Below are 15,940 nucleotides of genomic sequence, written 5' to 3'. Positions count from 1 at the left end.
TATTTTGACCATTTGATTATTCTGATTTTTTGGTCCTAAAGATTTTGAAGATAGGTAGATTTACATTCCTTATTCGGCTCTTTAATCGTGTTGGAAACTGAAAGCTCTCATTTGGTCCTTATTAATATGTACTGCTAAGACCTATGTGCTTTCCTTCTGCTTTTCTCTATCCTCTTAAACTCTTTTTAGTTTCATCTTTCTTGTTTTCATTTACGTATACAACTTTAATATTATCTCTTTCACTTTCTCAAATTTGCTTCCGTCGTAGCAATTTCTCATCAAGTATTAAAATTATATATGCTATAGACTTTTTAGCCTTAGAACTTATCCATTTGGCCGTTTTGCAAGAAGAAATATCTCTTCTGTCTGACAGTTCGAATTTCGGCCGGAGCGTGGGCGTCGTGTTTTCCGATACCAATGAACTATTTGTAATGAGAAATGGCTAAAACCGCAGGAGGACATTCTTCGATCACTTTTCGTTTTTTAATCTCTTCAATCTGTTTTAAAACTATTGACATTTATTTTTGTTTCCTCTCCGAAAAAAGTCCTGCATCTTTTTTACTTTAAGTAACTAGTTGAAGAATGTCATTTAATTTAATGAATAATAACGAAAAATTATATTTTCATCGTGGAGTAGTCAATTTAGCAGAAGTTAATATCAACACAGAGATAACAAATCTGTTGGGAAAAGGCTTCAAATATGTTCCCAACAGTCAAATTGACCACAAAGAATTATAAAATCTAACTGTAGACTGTGATTGCCTTAAAACTAGAAAACTTGGCTTTAAAATAACACCTGATAATGCCGCCTATGCGTCGAAACCAGTAGTATTATAAAGTTGTTTCTATGAAAAAATACCAAGTTTTTTATTCAGTGATTATGAATTTTCACAAAGTAGAGCATCAAATGCAAATTACCTTTCCTATTCCTATTTTATATTAAATATTAAAAAGTACGCGGGTTTGATCCTTCGAAGTATTTCTAACAATACCTGCTTATTCGTTAGATCTTTCCACGGCCCCATAAATTTCATTTATTTAACAAATTATCCGCAGTTAAATTTGTAAATCCCTAATGGCAGATCCCTGAAGTTATAGGGTCGACGAAATTGCCTCCGGTAAGGGGTATCGATTTTCTGGCGGTTTCTCTTCACAAAATAGGATTAATGAACATTTCAGCTCTCTAGTGCTTCTGGCTTGAGCTGAACGTTATTTTCTAATTATATATTCTACGTTGAAAACAAGATAAATACACTATACCGGGTCGAAACAAAAATGTTTCGAATGTGACATAGAAGTGGTGGGAAAATACGCATTCAGCACCTCATAATATTCGTGCAAAGTTGCAATGCAATTCGATAGAATCTTCCTGTTTCAAAGAGTCCTGAACTTTCATTCAAAGAGATGTATCAGGTCAAACCCATTTTCCAATTCACCTCTTAACTACCCCACCCTGATGATATGCTTCGAACAGTAAGTATTGTACATTTCAAAATCAACATATAAGGTCGTAAAGTTGAGAGAGAGAGTTTTTAAACATATACGTATTGCTAGTGAAAAACTTACATGTAATTAGAATCACAATCTCTGAAGAATCAGATTCCGAAGAATACGGCCGTACCGTCGGAACGTCAAAACTAAATATTTCAGTGTCCTTTCTCTTTATAAATGTTATAATCAAAGTTTATATATATATATATATATATATATATATATATATATATATATATATATATATATATATATATATATATATATACACACACACACACACATACACATTCAAACAGGAAAAAACGTCATGCGTCGAACAAATGTTCATTCACATTCACAGCTTTCCCACCTCTCCTGTGTTTATCTTTGTGTTTGTAATACATAATTATAGTCCGTTACATATTGTTTTTATATTATTATTAGGTAATCTACCGGTTAAGGTAGGTTTTTGGATGGACATAATTACTAATTAAATAATTTGTGACCCCTAGCAAAACCAAACATCTTACTCTACATCACGTTTATAAATATATATATATATATATATATATTTATTTATATATTTATATTTATTCATTCACATGGAAAAGGATGGATGGAAAAGTGGAATGGATAGGAACACATGTAAAAGACTAAATGTCAACGAGAGAGGTGGGGAAGGCGGAATCGAGACTTGAACCACGGATAATTCACGTGTGAGTTTCATTTGTATGGATATATTTGCTTACATCTATATATATAAAGGAGAGTGTTTGTTTGTATGTATGTAATTTGTTTACTTTTTTGCTGTCATAGAAACAGCATTTTCCCAACTATGCCAGCAGGATACTTTTGCAAGAACACTATTGTATTCAGAATTGCCGAGATATTATACGTGGAATACATCAAGGAAAGTCTTTTGTAGAAGAAAAATGGGCAACTTTGATCCTGAGAATAATATTTATTCATGTGACGCATTGGGCCGAGTCTACACAGTCCATCCTAACAACGCCGAATGTTATTTTTTAAGAATGCTTCTGCATACCATTAGAGGACCTCGCTCATTTGCAGAATTAAGAACGGTAAACGGAGAAATATGTGAGACATTCAGAGAAGCTTGCTAGATTTTAGGGTTGCTAGAAGGAGATCAACACTGGGATGACTCATTGCGAGAGGCCAGTTTGATTTCTCTTCCAGGACAAATCCGAATTTTGTTTGCCATCATAATAACCTCCTGTAATACATCTAACCCAAAAACATTATGGGAAAAATATAAAGAATCAATGAGTGAGGATATACTGGCTAAAGTTCGAAGTGAAAATCCTACATTGAATATTACGTTTAACTCCGACATTTTTAATAAAACTTTGATTATTTTGGAGGAAAAGTGTATCACCATGGTTAACAAGACTTTAGTGGAACTCGGTCTTTTTGCACCTGTACAAGATCAACAGGGTGTATTTTATCCAGATTATATACGTGAAACTAGCTACAATGTCTTAGACTTAGAAGCATACATCGCGGATAAAAAGCCACTTCTTAATGAAGATCAGAAATTCGCGTACGAAACAATAATGGATCAAGTAGATAAACAAGAAGGAGGTATCATTTTTCTTGATGCTGCTGGTGGCACGGGAAAAACATTTTTAATTAATTTAGTTCTCGCTGAAATCAGGGTTCATGGAGAAATTGCTCTAGCCGTTGCATCTTCAGGTATTGCAGCGACATTAATGGAAGGAGGAAGAACAGCCCACTCTGCCCTTAAGTTGCCACTTAATATTTCCCGACAAGAAAATCCCACATGTCATATAAATAAAACAAGCGGCCAGGCACAAGTTCTTATAGAATGTAAATTGATAGTATGGGATGAGTGTACGATGGCTCATAAAAAATCTCTTGAGGCCCTCAACGCAACACTTCAAGATCTTAGAGGAAACTGCAGTTTAATGGGAGGAGCTCTGGTACTCCTGTGTGGAGACTTCCGTCAAACTCTGCCTGTCATTCCAAAATCGACTCCAGCTGATGAAATTTATGCCTGTTTAAAACATTCTGTTCTATGGAATCATGTCCAAGAAATTAGCCTTAAACAAAACATGCGAATCCTCTTAAGAGATGGGAATGCTCAAAATTTTGCAACTAAACTTTTGGAGATTGGAGAAGATAGATTAGTTATTGAAGCATCTGGTATGATAAAATTGTCATCAGATTTATGTGTATCGGTGAAAACTGTCCGCGATATGATACAAGCAGTCTATCCCAAGGTTAATCAAAATTATAAAAATTTAGAATGGTTGCGAGAAAGAGCCATTCTTGCTCCTAAGAACGATGATGTTAATGAAATTAACAAGGAGATACTAGCCATGCTGCCAGGAGACGTGATTGAATATAAATCGGTTGATACCGTAGTGGATGCTGACGAAGCAGTCAATTATCCAACGGAATTCCTAAATTCACTTGATCCAGCTGGATTGCCGCAACATCGCCTTATACTTAAAGTAGGATCTCCAATCATTTTATTGCGAAATTTAGATCCACCAAAACTCTGCAATGGGACATGAATGTGTGTGACAAAATTAATGAAAAATATAATCCGGGCAGTCATTTTAACTGGAAAAGGAAAAGGTGAAATAATTTTTATTCTATGGATACCTCTAATCCCAACTGATCTTCCCTTCAACTTTAAAAGATTACAGTTTCCAGTCCGGGTAGCTTTTTCAATTACCATTAATAAATCACAGGGACAGTCTTTAAAGTCTTGTGGTGTTGATCTAAGATCGCCATGTTTTAGCCACGGGCAACTTTATGTTGCTTGCTCCAGAGTAGGTTCGCCTAAAAATTTATATATTCTTTCTCCTGGATATGAAACAAAAAATGTAGTTTATAAACAGGTGTTAAATAAAAAAGATTCTTAAATTTGTATGAAGTAGTGTATTATTGTACTTTATAATTTGTTGTTTTTATTTATGTAGTATATTTATATTATTGTTTCTCCCTAACCCGTGCAAAGCCGGGTATTCAGCTAGTATACCATAAACACAACCCGAAGGTCGGTTTGGTAGGTAATGGTAGAGTTCACCCAGTACTAAGTCCGACGGCATGTGAAATTCACACATCAGGGTAGGGGGCTAGTTCTTTTCCCTGTGCCGGTTATGGTTTCTCAGGAAGCTCTGGTACCCGAAAAATCACATAGCTTTCCCGGTAATCGAACCCGGGACCCTAAGTAGTCCAACGCACTACCTCCTGGACTACTGCCACCCACATACACACAAACATACATATATATATATAAACACAGTAATCTACCCGAAGGTCGGTTTGGTAGGTGACTGCAGAGTTCACCCAGTACTAAGCCCTATACGGCGTGTGAAAATTCACACATCAGGGTAGGGGGGCCAGTTCCTTTCCCTCTGCCGGTTATGGTTTCCCAGGAAGACCTGGTACCCGAAAAATCACTTCAGCTTGGGTGGAGCTGCAGGTGCCCGGGACCCTCTGGTCAGCAGTCCAACGCTCTACCCACTGGACTACCGCGATTCGTATATATATATATATATATATATATATATATATATATATATATATATATATATATATATATATATATATATATATATATAACGTGGACAGCAACAAACATCATAAAAACACATAAAAAGAACACTCACACGTTATTTATTAGTAATTTCGACGGAATTTAGCTGCGTCTTCCTCAGAAGAAACAGTAGTGCGCAGTACTACTGTTTCTTTTGAGGAATATGGAGCAAAATTCCGTCCAAAAAACTATGAAATAACGTGTGTTCTTTTTATGTGTTTTTATATTGTTTATTGCTGTCTAAGTTTTTTATTCAACACTTCCGTGTTACTTCGACGGAATAATGTGTGTGTGTATACTACCTTGATCAAAAATTTCCCGGAATTTATTCAGAAAATTAAAAATACAAGTTTATTCATCTAAATCTATATTGTCCCCTTCAAAGTAATCCCCATCGACTGCAACACACTTATGCCAGCGCTTGATCCAATCCTCGAAACATTTTTTATATTCGGTTTTCGGTATGTCCATCAGTGCTTCCTGCGATTTTTCCATTACTTCCTCTCGGCTGCTAAAACGCGTTCCCCGTAATGATTTTTTAACTCGATTGAACAGAAAGAAGTCACAGGGAGCCAAATCAGGTGAATTCGGTGGCTGTTGGATGGTATTTGTTGCATTTTTCGTCAAAAAATTACGAATAATGATAGCACTGTGCGACGGTGCGTTATCATGGTGCAAAATCCACGAGTTTTCTGCCCACATTTCTGGTCTCTTTCGGCGAATTGCTTCACGCAAACGTCTCATAACGCCCAAATAATACTCTTTGTTTACTGTCTGGCCTTCTGGCAAAAATTCATGATGCACTACACCGTTGTAATCCATGAAAACCGTCAGCATTGCCTTCTTTTTTGACTGAAAACGACGTGGTTTTTTTGGTCTCGGCTCATTTGGTGAACGCCATTCACTTGCCTGGTGTCTGGATTGCGTGTCGTACTCATAAACCCACGTCTCGTCTCCAGTAATGATCCTTTTGATGAATGTGGGATCGGATTCAGCCTCGCAAATCATGTCTTTTGCGACGTCAACACGGTCTCTTTTTTGCATGAAATTGAGGTCTTTTGGCACCAACTTTGCTGCTACACGACGGAAACCCAAATCATTAACCACAATGTCTTGGGCGGATCCATAGGCAATGTTCAAGTCCTCCGCTATTTCTCTGATGGTTAATTTGCGGTTATTGACCAACATTTCTTTTACTTTATCAATTTTTTCACCGACTTTCGATGTCGATGGTCTGCCACTGCGTTCATCATCTTCGATTGACTCACGACCACTTCTGAACCGCTCGTGCCACTGGTAAACGACCGTTTTTTTTAGAGAATCGTTGCCGAAACACTTTTCCAACATTTCCAACGTCCGTGCGCCACTAAATCCGTTTTTTACGCAAAATTTAATATAAGTTCGTTGTTGCAAATTTAAATCCATTTCTGAAATTGTAAAAAATCGCCAACACACACAGAGATAGATGTACTCTTGGCTACGTAACTTTTGCAAATGTCAAGTTATGACACTAAGATTTAAAGGGAATATCAACAACAGATGTACCAATTTAACAAAAAAAACAGAACTCAAATCGGAACGATAGGAGCGCCACACGGTGGTTATTCCGGGAACTTTTTGATCAAGGTAGTATATATATATGTGTGTATATATATATATATATATTTTTTTTTTTTTAAGGTAATCTACCGGTTAAGGTAGGTTTTTGGATGGACACAACTACCAAACAAATATTTTCTTACTCCTAACAAAACACAAAAAAACCATCATCCTACTTTATATCAGGTCACTCTTCATCTCTGAGTACTTTCTTCCTCCCTTCATCCCGTCCAACATCCCTATCCTGTTCCTTCCCTTTCCTCTTTTGCCCAACATTCTACCCTCTATCACAGTCTTCAACATCCCACTGCCGGTCAATACCCCCTTCATCCACTTTTCCTGCCTCCACAGGATTTCTCCCAACAAACCCCTCTCTTCTCCCACCATACCAAGTACTTCCTCATTTGTTTTCTTCTCTGTCCATTTCACCTTCTCCATTCTTCTCCACACCCACATTTCAAAAGCCTCCAATCTACGTCTATCCTCCTGCTTCAATGACCACGTTTCCGCACCGTACATAGCTACGCTCCATATCAAAGTTTTTACGAGTCTTTTCTTAACATCCTTACTCAAAGTCCCCGTCATCAACTCCCTCCTCCTTGTGAAAGCCTCTTTGCCTAGCGCAATTCTTCTCCTTACGTCCCTACTACTTTGACCGTGTTGTTCCAAAACGCTACCGAGATACGTAAACTGCTCTACCTGCTCTAGATTTTGCCCTCCTATATTAATGTTAAGCTTGGCCTTTTTCTTTCTAGAAAATCGCATAACCTTTGTTTTCTTAATATTGATTCTCATCCCATACCTGTCGCACTGAATTTCCAATTCACTCAGCAATGCTTGCAGCCCCTTGGCTGACTGACAAACTAAGGCTTGGTCATCAGCAAACCTAACTGATTTTACGAATTCCCCGCCCACTTTCATTCCTACCTCGAGTTCTTCCCATGCCTCTTTAATCATTTCCTCTGCATACAGGTTGAACAGCAACGGTGATAATGGGCAACCCTGCCTCACACCCCTTCCTAACACTGCCCATCCTGACTCCCCGTTTCCCACCCGCACCTGAGCAGTCTGAGACATGTACAGGTTGCGGATTAGCCTCCTTTCCCTCCAATCTATGCCTATTTTCTGCAATATACTCATTAGTTTTTCCCAATTCACCCTATCAAACGCTTTTTCGAAATCTACGAAACAGGCAAATACCTCCTGGTTGTGTTCTATATTCCTCTCGATTAATAATCTCATTACTGCAATGGCATCACGCGTACCTCTCCCCTTCCTAAACCCAAACTGATCATCCCCTAAGTAATAATTTGCCCTACTCTCTATCCTTTTGTTTATGATCCTGAGAACAACTTTAGCTGCGTGGGATATCAAACTAATTGTCCTATAGTCCTCACATGACGTGGCCTTTACCTTTTTCGGAATAGGAACTAAAACTGATCTCACAAAGTCTTCCGGCCAGATTCCCTCCTCATAAATACTACGGATCAGCCCATATAGCCTCTTCCTCCCACATTTTCCTAAGCACTTTAAAAGTTCCACGGGAATGTTATCTACCCCCACGGCCTTATTTAGTTTCATCTCCCTTAATACCCTTTCTATCTCATGGTCTAGTATGCCTGGACCTAAGCTGTCCTCCTCTACGTCATTTTCTTTTTCAATGTCTAACTTTGTTGGTCTGAGTTCTTTACCATACAGTTCTTCTATATACTCCTTCCATCTCTCTTGGATCTTTCCTGCGTCAACTATTACCTTACCCGCCTTATCTCTAACTGTTAGCATAGCTCTTCCTTTCTTACTTCCCGATAACGATTTAACTTTGCTGTACAGCGCACCGATTTCACCCTTACTCTGCAGACTTTCCATATCCTCGCACTGCGTCTTCCACCATGCTTCTTTTGCTTTATTTGTTGCCCGCCTCAATTTATTGTTCAATTCTTTGTACTTCATTTTGCCTAATTCTGTATTCATATTCTTCCATTTTCTCCGCTCATCCATCTTTGTAATCATCTCATCCGTGATCCATGGTTTCCTAGTCCTTTTAGCGTTAACGGTTCCAATATATATATATATATATATATATATATATATATATATATATATATATATATATATGCATGCATGTACAGAAACCATAAACACAGTAATCAACCTGAAGGTCGGTCTGGTAGCTGATGGTTGAGTTCACCCAGTACTAATCCCGACGGCGAGTGAAATTCACACATCAGGCTAGGGGGGCCAGTTCCTTTCCCTGTGGCAGTGATGGTTTTCCAGGAAGAACCGAACTCGGAGTAGTCCTACGCTCTACACATGGACTACCGCGACACCCCTAATATATGTTTGTATGTATATTTATATGTATAAAGCTTTGAGTTCCTTAGAAGGTGAGTAGAAGTTCCGTAGAAGAAGGTGATGGCAACACCGAAAATTTCGGAATGCGTGTGAGTGTACTGATGAGATGTTTCCATCTATATTTGTGTCGACCAACGCCATCTCTCTCTATTTCGTTTGATTTATTTCTCGTAGGAATTCGGTTTTCGTATAATATACATACATTTATATATATATATATATATATATATAAATATTTATATATAAATATTAAATAAATTTCTATGCAGACTCGTATAGACTAATGAAGGTAGCTGGGACCGCCGAAACGTCGAAGTGAATTGGTTTGTGTTTCGGTTAATTTTTGTGTTGTTATTTTTTTCTGTGATTAAATACAAGAATTAGTGAACGCCATTAAGGTGCTAACTGTACAAAACTCAACCAAACATCCTGCTCTACCACAGAGTTCCTCTTCATCTCCGTGTACTTCTTTCTTTCATTCCGTCAGGCATCCCTGTCCTATTCCTGCCCCTTCCTCGCTTGCCTAACATTCCTCCCTCTTTATCGAAGTGTTCCACATCCCTTTGCCAATCAACATATTCAGCATCCATCTTTCCTATGATTTCTCCGAATAATACCCCTCCTCCCCCACCATAAGTAGTACTTTCTCATTTGTTTTCCTTTCTGTGCACTTCACCTTCTCCACGCCCACATTTCAAAACCCTCCGTTCTACGCCTGTCATCTGGGTTCAGTAACCGTGTTTCCGTGCCGTACATAAATACGCTACATATGAAAGTTTTGACGTGGCTTTTCTTAACCTCCTTCCTCAGCGTCCTCGTCATCAATCCTCTCCTTGTGAAAGCTTCTTTGCCTAGCGTAATTGTTCTGCTGTCCCTCCCACCTTTACCATATTGGTCCAAAATACTTAAAGAGATACGAGGTCTCTTCAAACAGTATCGCGAATTTTGAATTTTCGCGGGTTGCGTTTATTTGATTTTCGATTTTTTGTAGCGTTATGTTAGTACTTATGTCTCTCACTTAGAGACGTACACAAATTTAGAAAGACTTTCCCATGCAACATGATAATCTACAATACTATCACTGCTTGCGATTATCATTTCGCATTTGAGGGAAATTGATTATTAATATTTAACGAAATATAACTTCAGTCCTATCGGTTCGCTGTATTTTTTGCGGAATGAAATTAAAATTTCGTATTTTTTCGGTAATGGCAGAAACATAGCATGTAGCACAAAATTAATTTTAGTTGCACTAAAATTAATGGATGAAGATAGCTGCTAGCGAAGCATTGGACAAGATTCCGTCAAAGTTAGTTTGACGTCAGTTTTTGAAAACGTTGTGAGAATGACCAAATTTTAAGTTTGCCTTAAGTTGATTTTACTATATTGTGTACTTTCCCATTTAAATTTAATTTTTTTAATCGCTTGTGACGCGAGTGGTATTTACAGAGGTAAATGGACATACGAGGTCTGTTCAAAAAGTATCGTGAATTTTGAATTTCCGCGGGTTACGTTTATTTGTTTTTTGATTGCTTGGTGGCGTCATATATGGCACTCTCCCTAATACCGAAACGTTCGGCCATTTTGAATGTTCAGTTAATTGTTAACAGCTGTTTTGCTTGGACGTGTTTTGGCTTGTCTTGGATTTTTGTCTGTTCCAAAAAAAAGAACAAAGAATCTGTATAAAATTTTGTGTGAAAAACGAAATTAAAGGCGCAGACGCGTTTCAAATGTTGACTGTGGCATATGGAGAAGATACCTTGGACCGAAGCAACTTTTATCGGTGGTATAAAATGTTCTAACAGGGCCGAGAAGATGTGAAAGGCGAAGAGCGTGCCGGACGCCCGAACACGTCAACAACAGACGTAAACATTGATGAAGTGAAGAAAATAGTATTGGCCAATCGTCGAATCACCGTTAGAGAAGTTGATGAGGACCTAAATATATCAATTGGCATTTGATTTTTACCAATGATTTGGCAATGACACGGGTCGCTGCGAAATTCATACCAAAATTGCTCAATTTCGGCCAAAAACAGCAACGCATTAACATTGCTAATGAGGTGTTGGACTCTGTCCACGACAATCCAAATATGCTCCAGGGGGTCACTGGTGACGAACCAAGTGTTTATGGTTATGACGTGGAAACTAAAGCTCAATCATCCCAATGGAAGCTCCAGCGTGAGCCAAGATCGAAAAAAGCGTGGTCGAATGTGAAAGTTTTGCTTACAGTTTTCTTCGATTGCAGGGGCGTGGTGCATCATGAGCTCTTCCCGCAGGGTAGAACGGTAAATACTCGTAAGGAATATTACCTGCAAGTTATGCGCAATTTGCGCGAAGCAACCCGCCACAAACGCCCGGATTTGTGGAAGAACAAAAATTGGCTTTTGAACCATGACAACGCCCCTGCTCACACATCGTTACTTGTGCGCGAATTTTCGGCCAAAAACCACACACCAATGATGCCGCAGCCACTGTATTCCCCAGACCTGGCCGCAGTGGCTTTTTCTTGTTCCCGAAACTGAAGAGGCCCATGAAAGGACGACGAAATAAAGACTGCATCGAAGGAAGAGCTGCACAAGATCGCAAAAAAAGATATTTGGAAGTGCTTCGAGGATTGGAAAAAACGTTGGCACAAGTGTATAATATCTCATGTGGATTGCTTTGAAGGGGGCAAAATAGATATTCATGAATAAATGCATAATATTGAAAAAAACACTAAAGTCGCGATACTTTTTAAACAGACCTCGTATATGAAGTGTTCCCCCTACACTAGTTTTTGCCCTCCTATTTTGTCGTTTAACTTAGTATTTCCCTTTCTGCGAAATCGCGTAACCTTTGTTTTAATTATATTGACTCCCATCCCATAAATTATATTGACTCCCATTGCACTAAATTTACAATTCACTCCGCAATGCCTTGCCAACCACTTGGCTGACTGGCAAACTAATGCTTGATAATCAGCAAACCTAATTCCTCGCCGACTGTTATTCCTATCTTCAGTTCTTCCCATGCATCTTTAATCATTTCCTCCGCATATACGTTGAACAGCATACGTGATAATGAACAGCCCATCCTTTCTCCTCTTCCTAATGCTGCCCATCCGGACACTCCGTCGGCCTCTCGTACCTGAGCAATCTGTGAGGCTTGTATGTACAGGTTGCAGAGTAGCTTCCTATCCCTCCAAAATACTTCTATTTTCTGCAAATTATTCATTAGTTTTCCCAATTCACTCTATAAAAAGCCTTTTCGTAATCTACGAAACAGGCAAATACGTCCTAATTGTATTTTATGTTCCTCTCTATTAGTGATCTCATCACTGCAATGGTAGCGCGTGTGCCTGTACCCTTCCTGAACCCAAACTGATCATGCCCTAAATAATTATTGGTCTCCCTGCTCTCCGTCCTCTTGTTGATGATCCTGAGAACCATTTAAACTGCGTGCGATATCAAACTTATTGTTTTTCAGTCCTCACATGATGTAGCCTTAATCTTTTTTTGGAATATGAGACTGATATGACAAAGACTTCCGACCAAATTCCTCACTCATAAATGCTACCGAGTAATCCTTTAAAATGTCCTCTCACATTTTCCTAAACCCTTAGGCAGTTCCGCAGGAAATTTTTTCTGTCCTTATTTTTGTGTCCACGGCCTTATTTGATTTAATTTCTTTTAATTTAATATCTCGCCTTCCTTCTTCCTTGACGAACTCTTTAATAGTAATTTCCTACTCAAAGTGCAACTGGCATTAACGTCCATTAATAATTAAGTTTTTTATATGCATTAAATTATAAGTAATATTAATAAGGGAGTGCATTAATAAAGCGAAGAACACTCATGCCATCCTGTAATTATGATCAATAACAAATGTCCTTATAAACAGCATGAAAATATTTTGCGCTTACAACCCGTCGAAAAAGGTTGTACCTATTGATCCAATTGTATAACTGTGTCAAGATTTACTGTAATCAGTCACAGAGTCAATTTGACCGCCGCCACATCTCCCCTATCACTGAAAATTGCGGAATGTAGGTCGCCTTGCGTCAATGTCGTGCGTGCGAATTTAGGGCTAAAACCTTTTTCTCCTTTTGACAAAAAACTTCTCCAAACATTTAGCACCCTAAAAATGAAAGGTTTTGAAACGTATGATTAGATATTTTTAAATAAATATGAAGTGAATATCTGAGATAATGCATTAAAAAACAAGTTGATTGTCTTTAAACAATTAAAAATACTGGCGAAAGTTTTCTATGTGTTTTCATTGTTTATATCATACCTTTTTTATTTTAAACAAGCTATTTATACATTTTTCATGTATGATAATGGAGTTATATGCAATTATTTGAACACAGCAACGTTTTCAATTGTTTATAATGCGAAAAAATATTTTATTCGTTTAAATATTGAATTAAAGTCAGTTTTCACTGTGGTAGTTTACTGTTTATCAATTGACAGAAAATGTTTCTGGGAAATCCGAGAAGGTGCTGCTAAAAATTGCACTTTTAATTGAGTGGGTGTGGGATGGCCAATATGGGAATTGCAATCTAAATGAAATGTTATACTGCAGGATAAAATGTATAATATACATACAAATATTGAATCAGGACAATAGAAAATACACATATAATGATTATAAAATACCCTGGCATTAACCAAGAATACTCGTTAACTATAATCCAAGATGTATAGCTCCACAATAAGAAATGGAAAGGATAAAATACAGGGTCCGTGCAATAGGTATCGGGACTGGTTCCAAAAATCAAAATTTATTGCAGTTATCATGACAATGACTTGATAATCTCCAAAATACATTCCTCCTGCATCGATACACTTAGTTCGGCGCGTCTGCCACTCATCAAAAGCCCGCTGGAAGTCGGTTTCCGGAATACTGTTGAGAGCCCTTGTCGCCGCTTGAACCGCCTCGATGGAGTCAAACCGATATCCTTTGAGCTCCCTTTTTATTCGCGGAAACAAAAAAAAATCAGGTGGAGCCAGGTCGGGGCTGTAGGGGGGGGGGGGGTGAGGCAACGTGCCACGCCGAATTTCGTCAGCAGGTGCCGCACAACAATCGCGACAGTTTTTGTTCCTCGCTCAAGACTTTCGGCACCAACTTCGCGCACACTTTCCCATCGCGAGATCCTCTGTTACAATGGTGTGGACGGTTCCGACTGAAAGGCTGGTCTCCTCACTGATAAGGGCGATGGTTAAACGCCTGTCGAAGTCCAAAACATTTTTCACTTGGGCCACCTGAGCATCGGTTCGAGCGGTCGTTAGGCATCGCGGTGCTCGTCTTCGACGAGCTCCCGGCCTTAAACATTTTGTGCCTCTCAAAAAACTCTTGTGCGGCTTACGCGGGATTCCCGAGTTTAACGCAAAACTTCACAGCGTAGCGTTGCTCGACGATGCGCTCCATACTGGCGCGATGACACCACAAACAATCACACATAGCAAAAATTCACCTCCTGTCTCAACGCATGCCCGGAGGCGACTGAAACAAAGTGCGCCTGAGTGGTAGGGGACCCCTCTACCGAGCCGACCGGTCATTTACAGCCTACTGTTCTAGTACTCTTCACTGAATTCTAAATCCTCTGTCACCTCCGATTCAGAATACCAAAGCAACCTTTATTCCGGAATCTCGATGCTGCTATAAGGAAGAGCTGCTCAACATTCTGAAAAAAATCTCTCTAAAATGTGGATATTTCCCATCATCATTCAGGGAAATGAGACTGCTGAATGAATACTCTTAAGTTAGTTCCTTGTTCAAGACAACGACACTAAAACTAATTACCTTTGGTATTATTTTAATGTCGAATGGCCAAGTTCATTTTATGTGTCACTTTGGTAATGAGTGAGCACCTAATCGGGAATGGGACTGGTGTGGTGACTAGAGTGATGGCTTCTCATCTGTCCCACCCGGCGGTGGCAGGTTTATACAGTGGTACCTTTATCCCTACTTGGGGTGATATCTGGATACCAATTTAATTGGGATTTGCCGTCCGTCGGATGGGACGTTAAAACGTGGACTCCTCGGCGTCTTTCGTTCTTAGTTGACCGAATCCGCCGCTTGGTTTCCTTCCACCTTTCTCTCATACCATGAAAAACGCTACCCCTTCCAAATTACCCACCTATCCCAAATTATCCACTTATCGCAAATGGTCTTCTCTATCGGTCGACTTTCCTAATTAATACTACTGTTATCTTATCACGTGACGAGATCCATGCAATGGCTAGATTTAAATATAAATTCGGCTATTTTGTCACCTGTCTAACCAGGCCGACCCTCAGGTAAGTTGATGGGTGATTTAAGTGTGGGTGTATTGCTTCTAAACTGGCCTCCGTCACACTCTTCGCCGTTTTTGGAATCCCAAAAGAAACTTCCTTTATCACTATTCGTGGGCCAAGAACGTGTTCGGAATATTATGTGGGGTCCCTTATTCAATGTTTTGTTTCGCAGATAGAAGTTCCAAAGCTTTCAGAAATTCGGCACGGCTGGCGCAGAAGAGGGGTCGTCTTGGTGTTCCTTGAGTGCGCCTCGGGGAAGAGAGCCCTCTGGTCTGTGGCCCCTCCAGGGGGTGAGGCCGCAGTAGGCGCGCGCCATGGGGACGGAAAGAGCGGAAGCGGGCCTCGCGGAAGAAGACCACTCTCAACCGGTCAGTTTACGGTGATTCGCTTACCTAATCCGCGAATCGTCATTTATTCCGTAGTGCGTTGTGGCATTTTAATCAAAATGTGTCGAGTAGAATGTAGGTGTAATGAACAATTGTCTCCCTTTGCAATCTGAGTCAGAGTTGTAATGACCTGCTGTGTGTGTTTAGGCACAACTTTCACAACGAAATTCCATTTAAGTTTTTGACATGTTTAAACAAACTGTTGGCATCATAAAGAAAAATTTAATCTCAGGAAAATATTTAAATTTGTAATATATCAGA

The 15,940-nt window shown here is 39.2% G+C and overlaps 1 protein-coding gene across 1 annotated transcript in view; it reads left to right on the top strand.

Moving 5' to 3' along the window:
* CarT (Carcinine transporter) overlaps positions 1-15,940 on the top strand; it is a 48,964-nt gene that overhangs the window by 9,065 nt on the left and 23,959 nt on the right. The window contains exon 2 of the mRNA XM_071593384.1: positions 15,466-15,661. Coding sequence (XP_071449485.1) covers positions 15,608-15,661 — 54 coding nt within the window. The 5' untranslated portion in view covers positions 15,466-15,607. The remainder of the gene's footprint in view (positions 1-15,465; positions 15,662-15,940) is intronic.

This window comes from Hetaerina americana, unplaced genomic scaffold (assembly GCF_022747635.1).
Source record: "Hetaerina americana unplaced genomic scaffold, ioHetAmer1.1.p SCAF_1, whole genome shotgun sequence".
Classification (NCBI taxonomy): domain Eukaryota; kingdom Metazoa; phylum Arthropoda; class Insecta; order Odonata; family Calopterygidae; genus Hetaerina; species Hetaerina americana.
The sequence above is the reverse complement of the archived record's forward strand: the minus strand, read 5'-3'. Positions and strand labels throughout refer to the sequence as shown.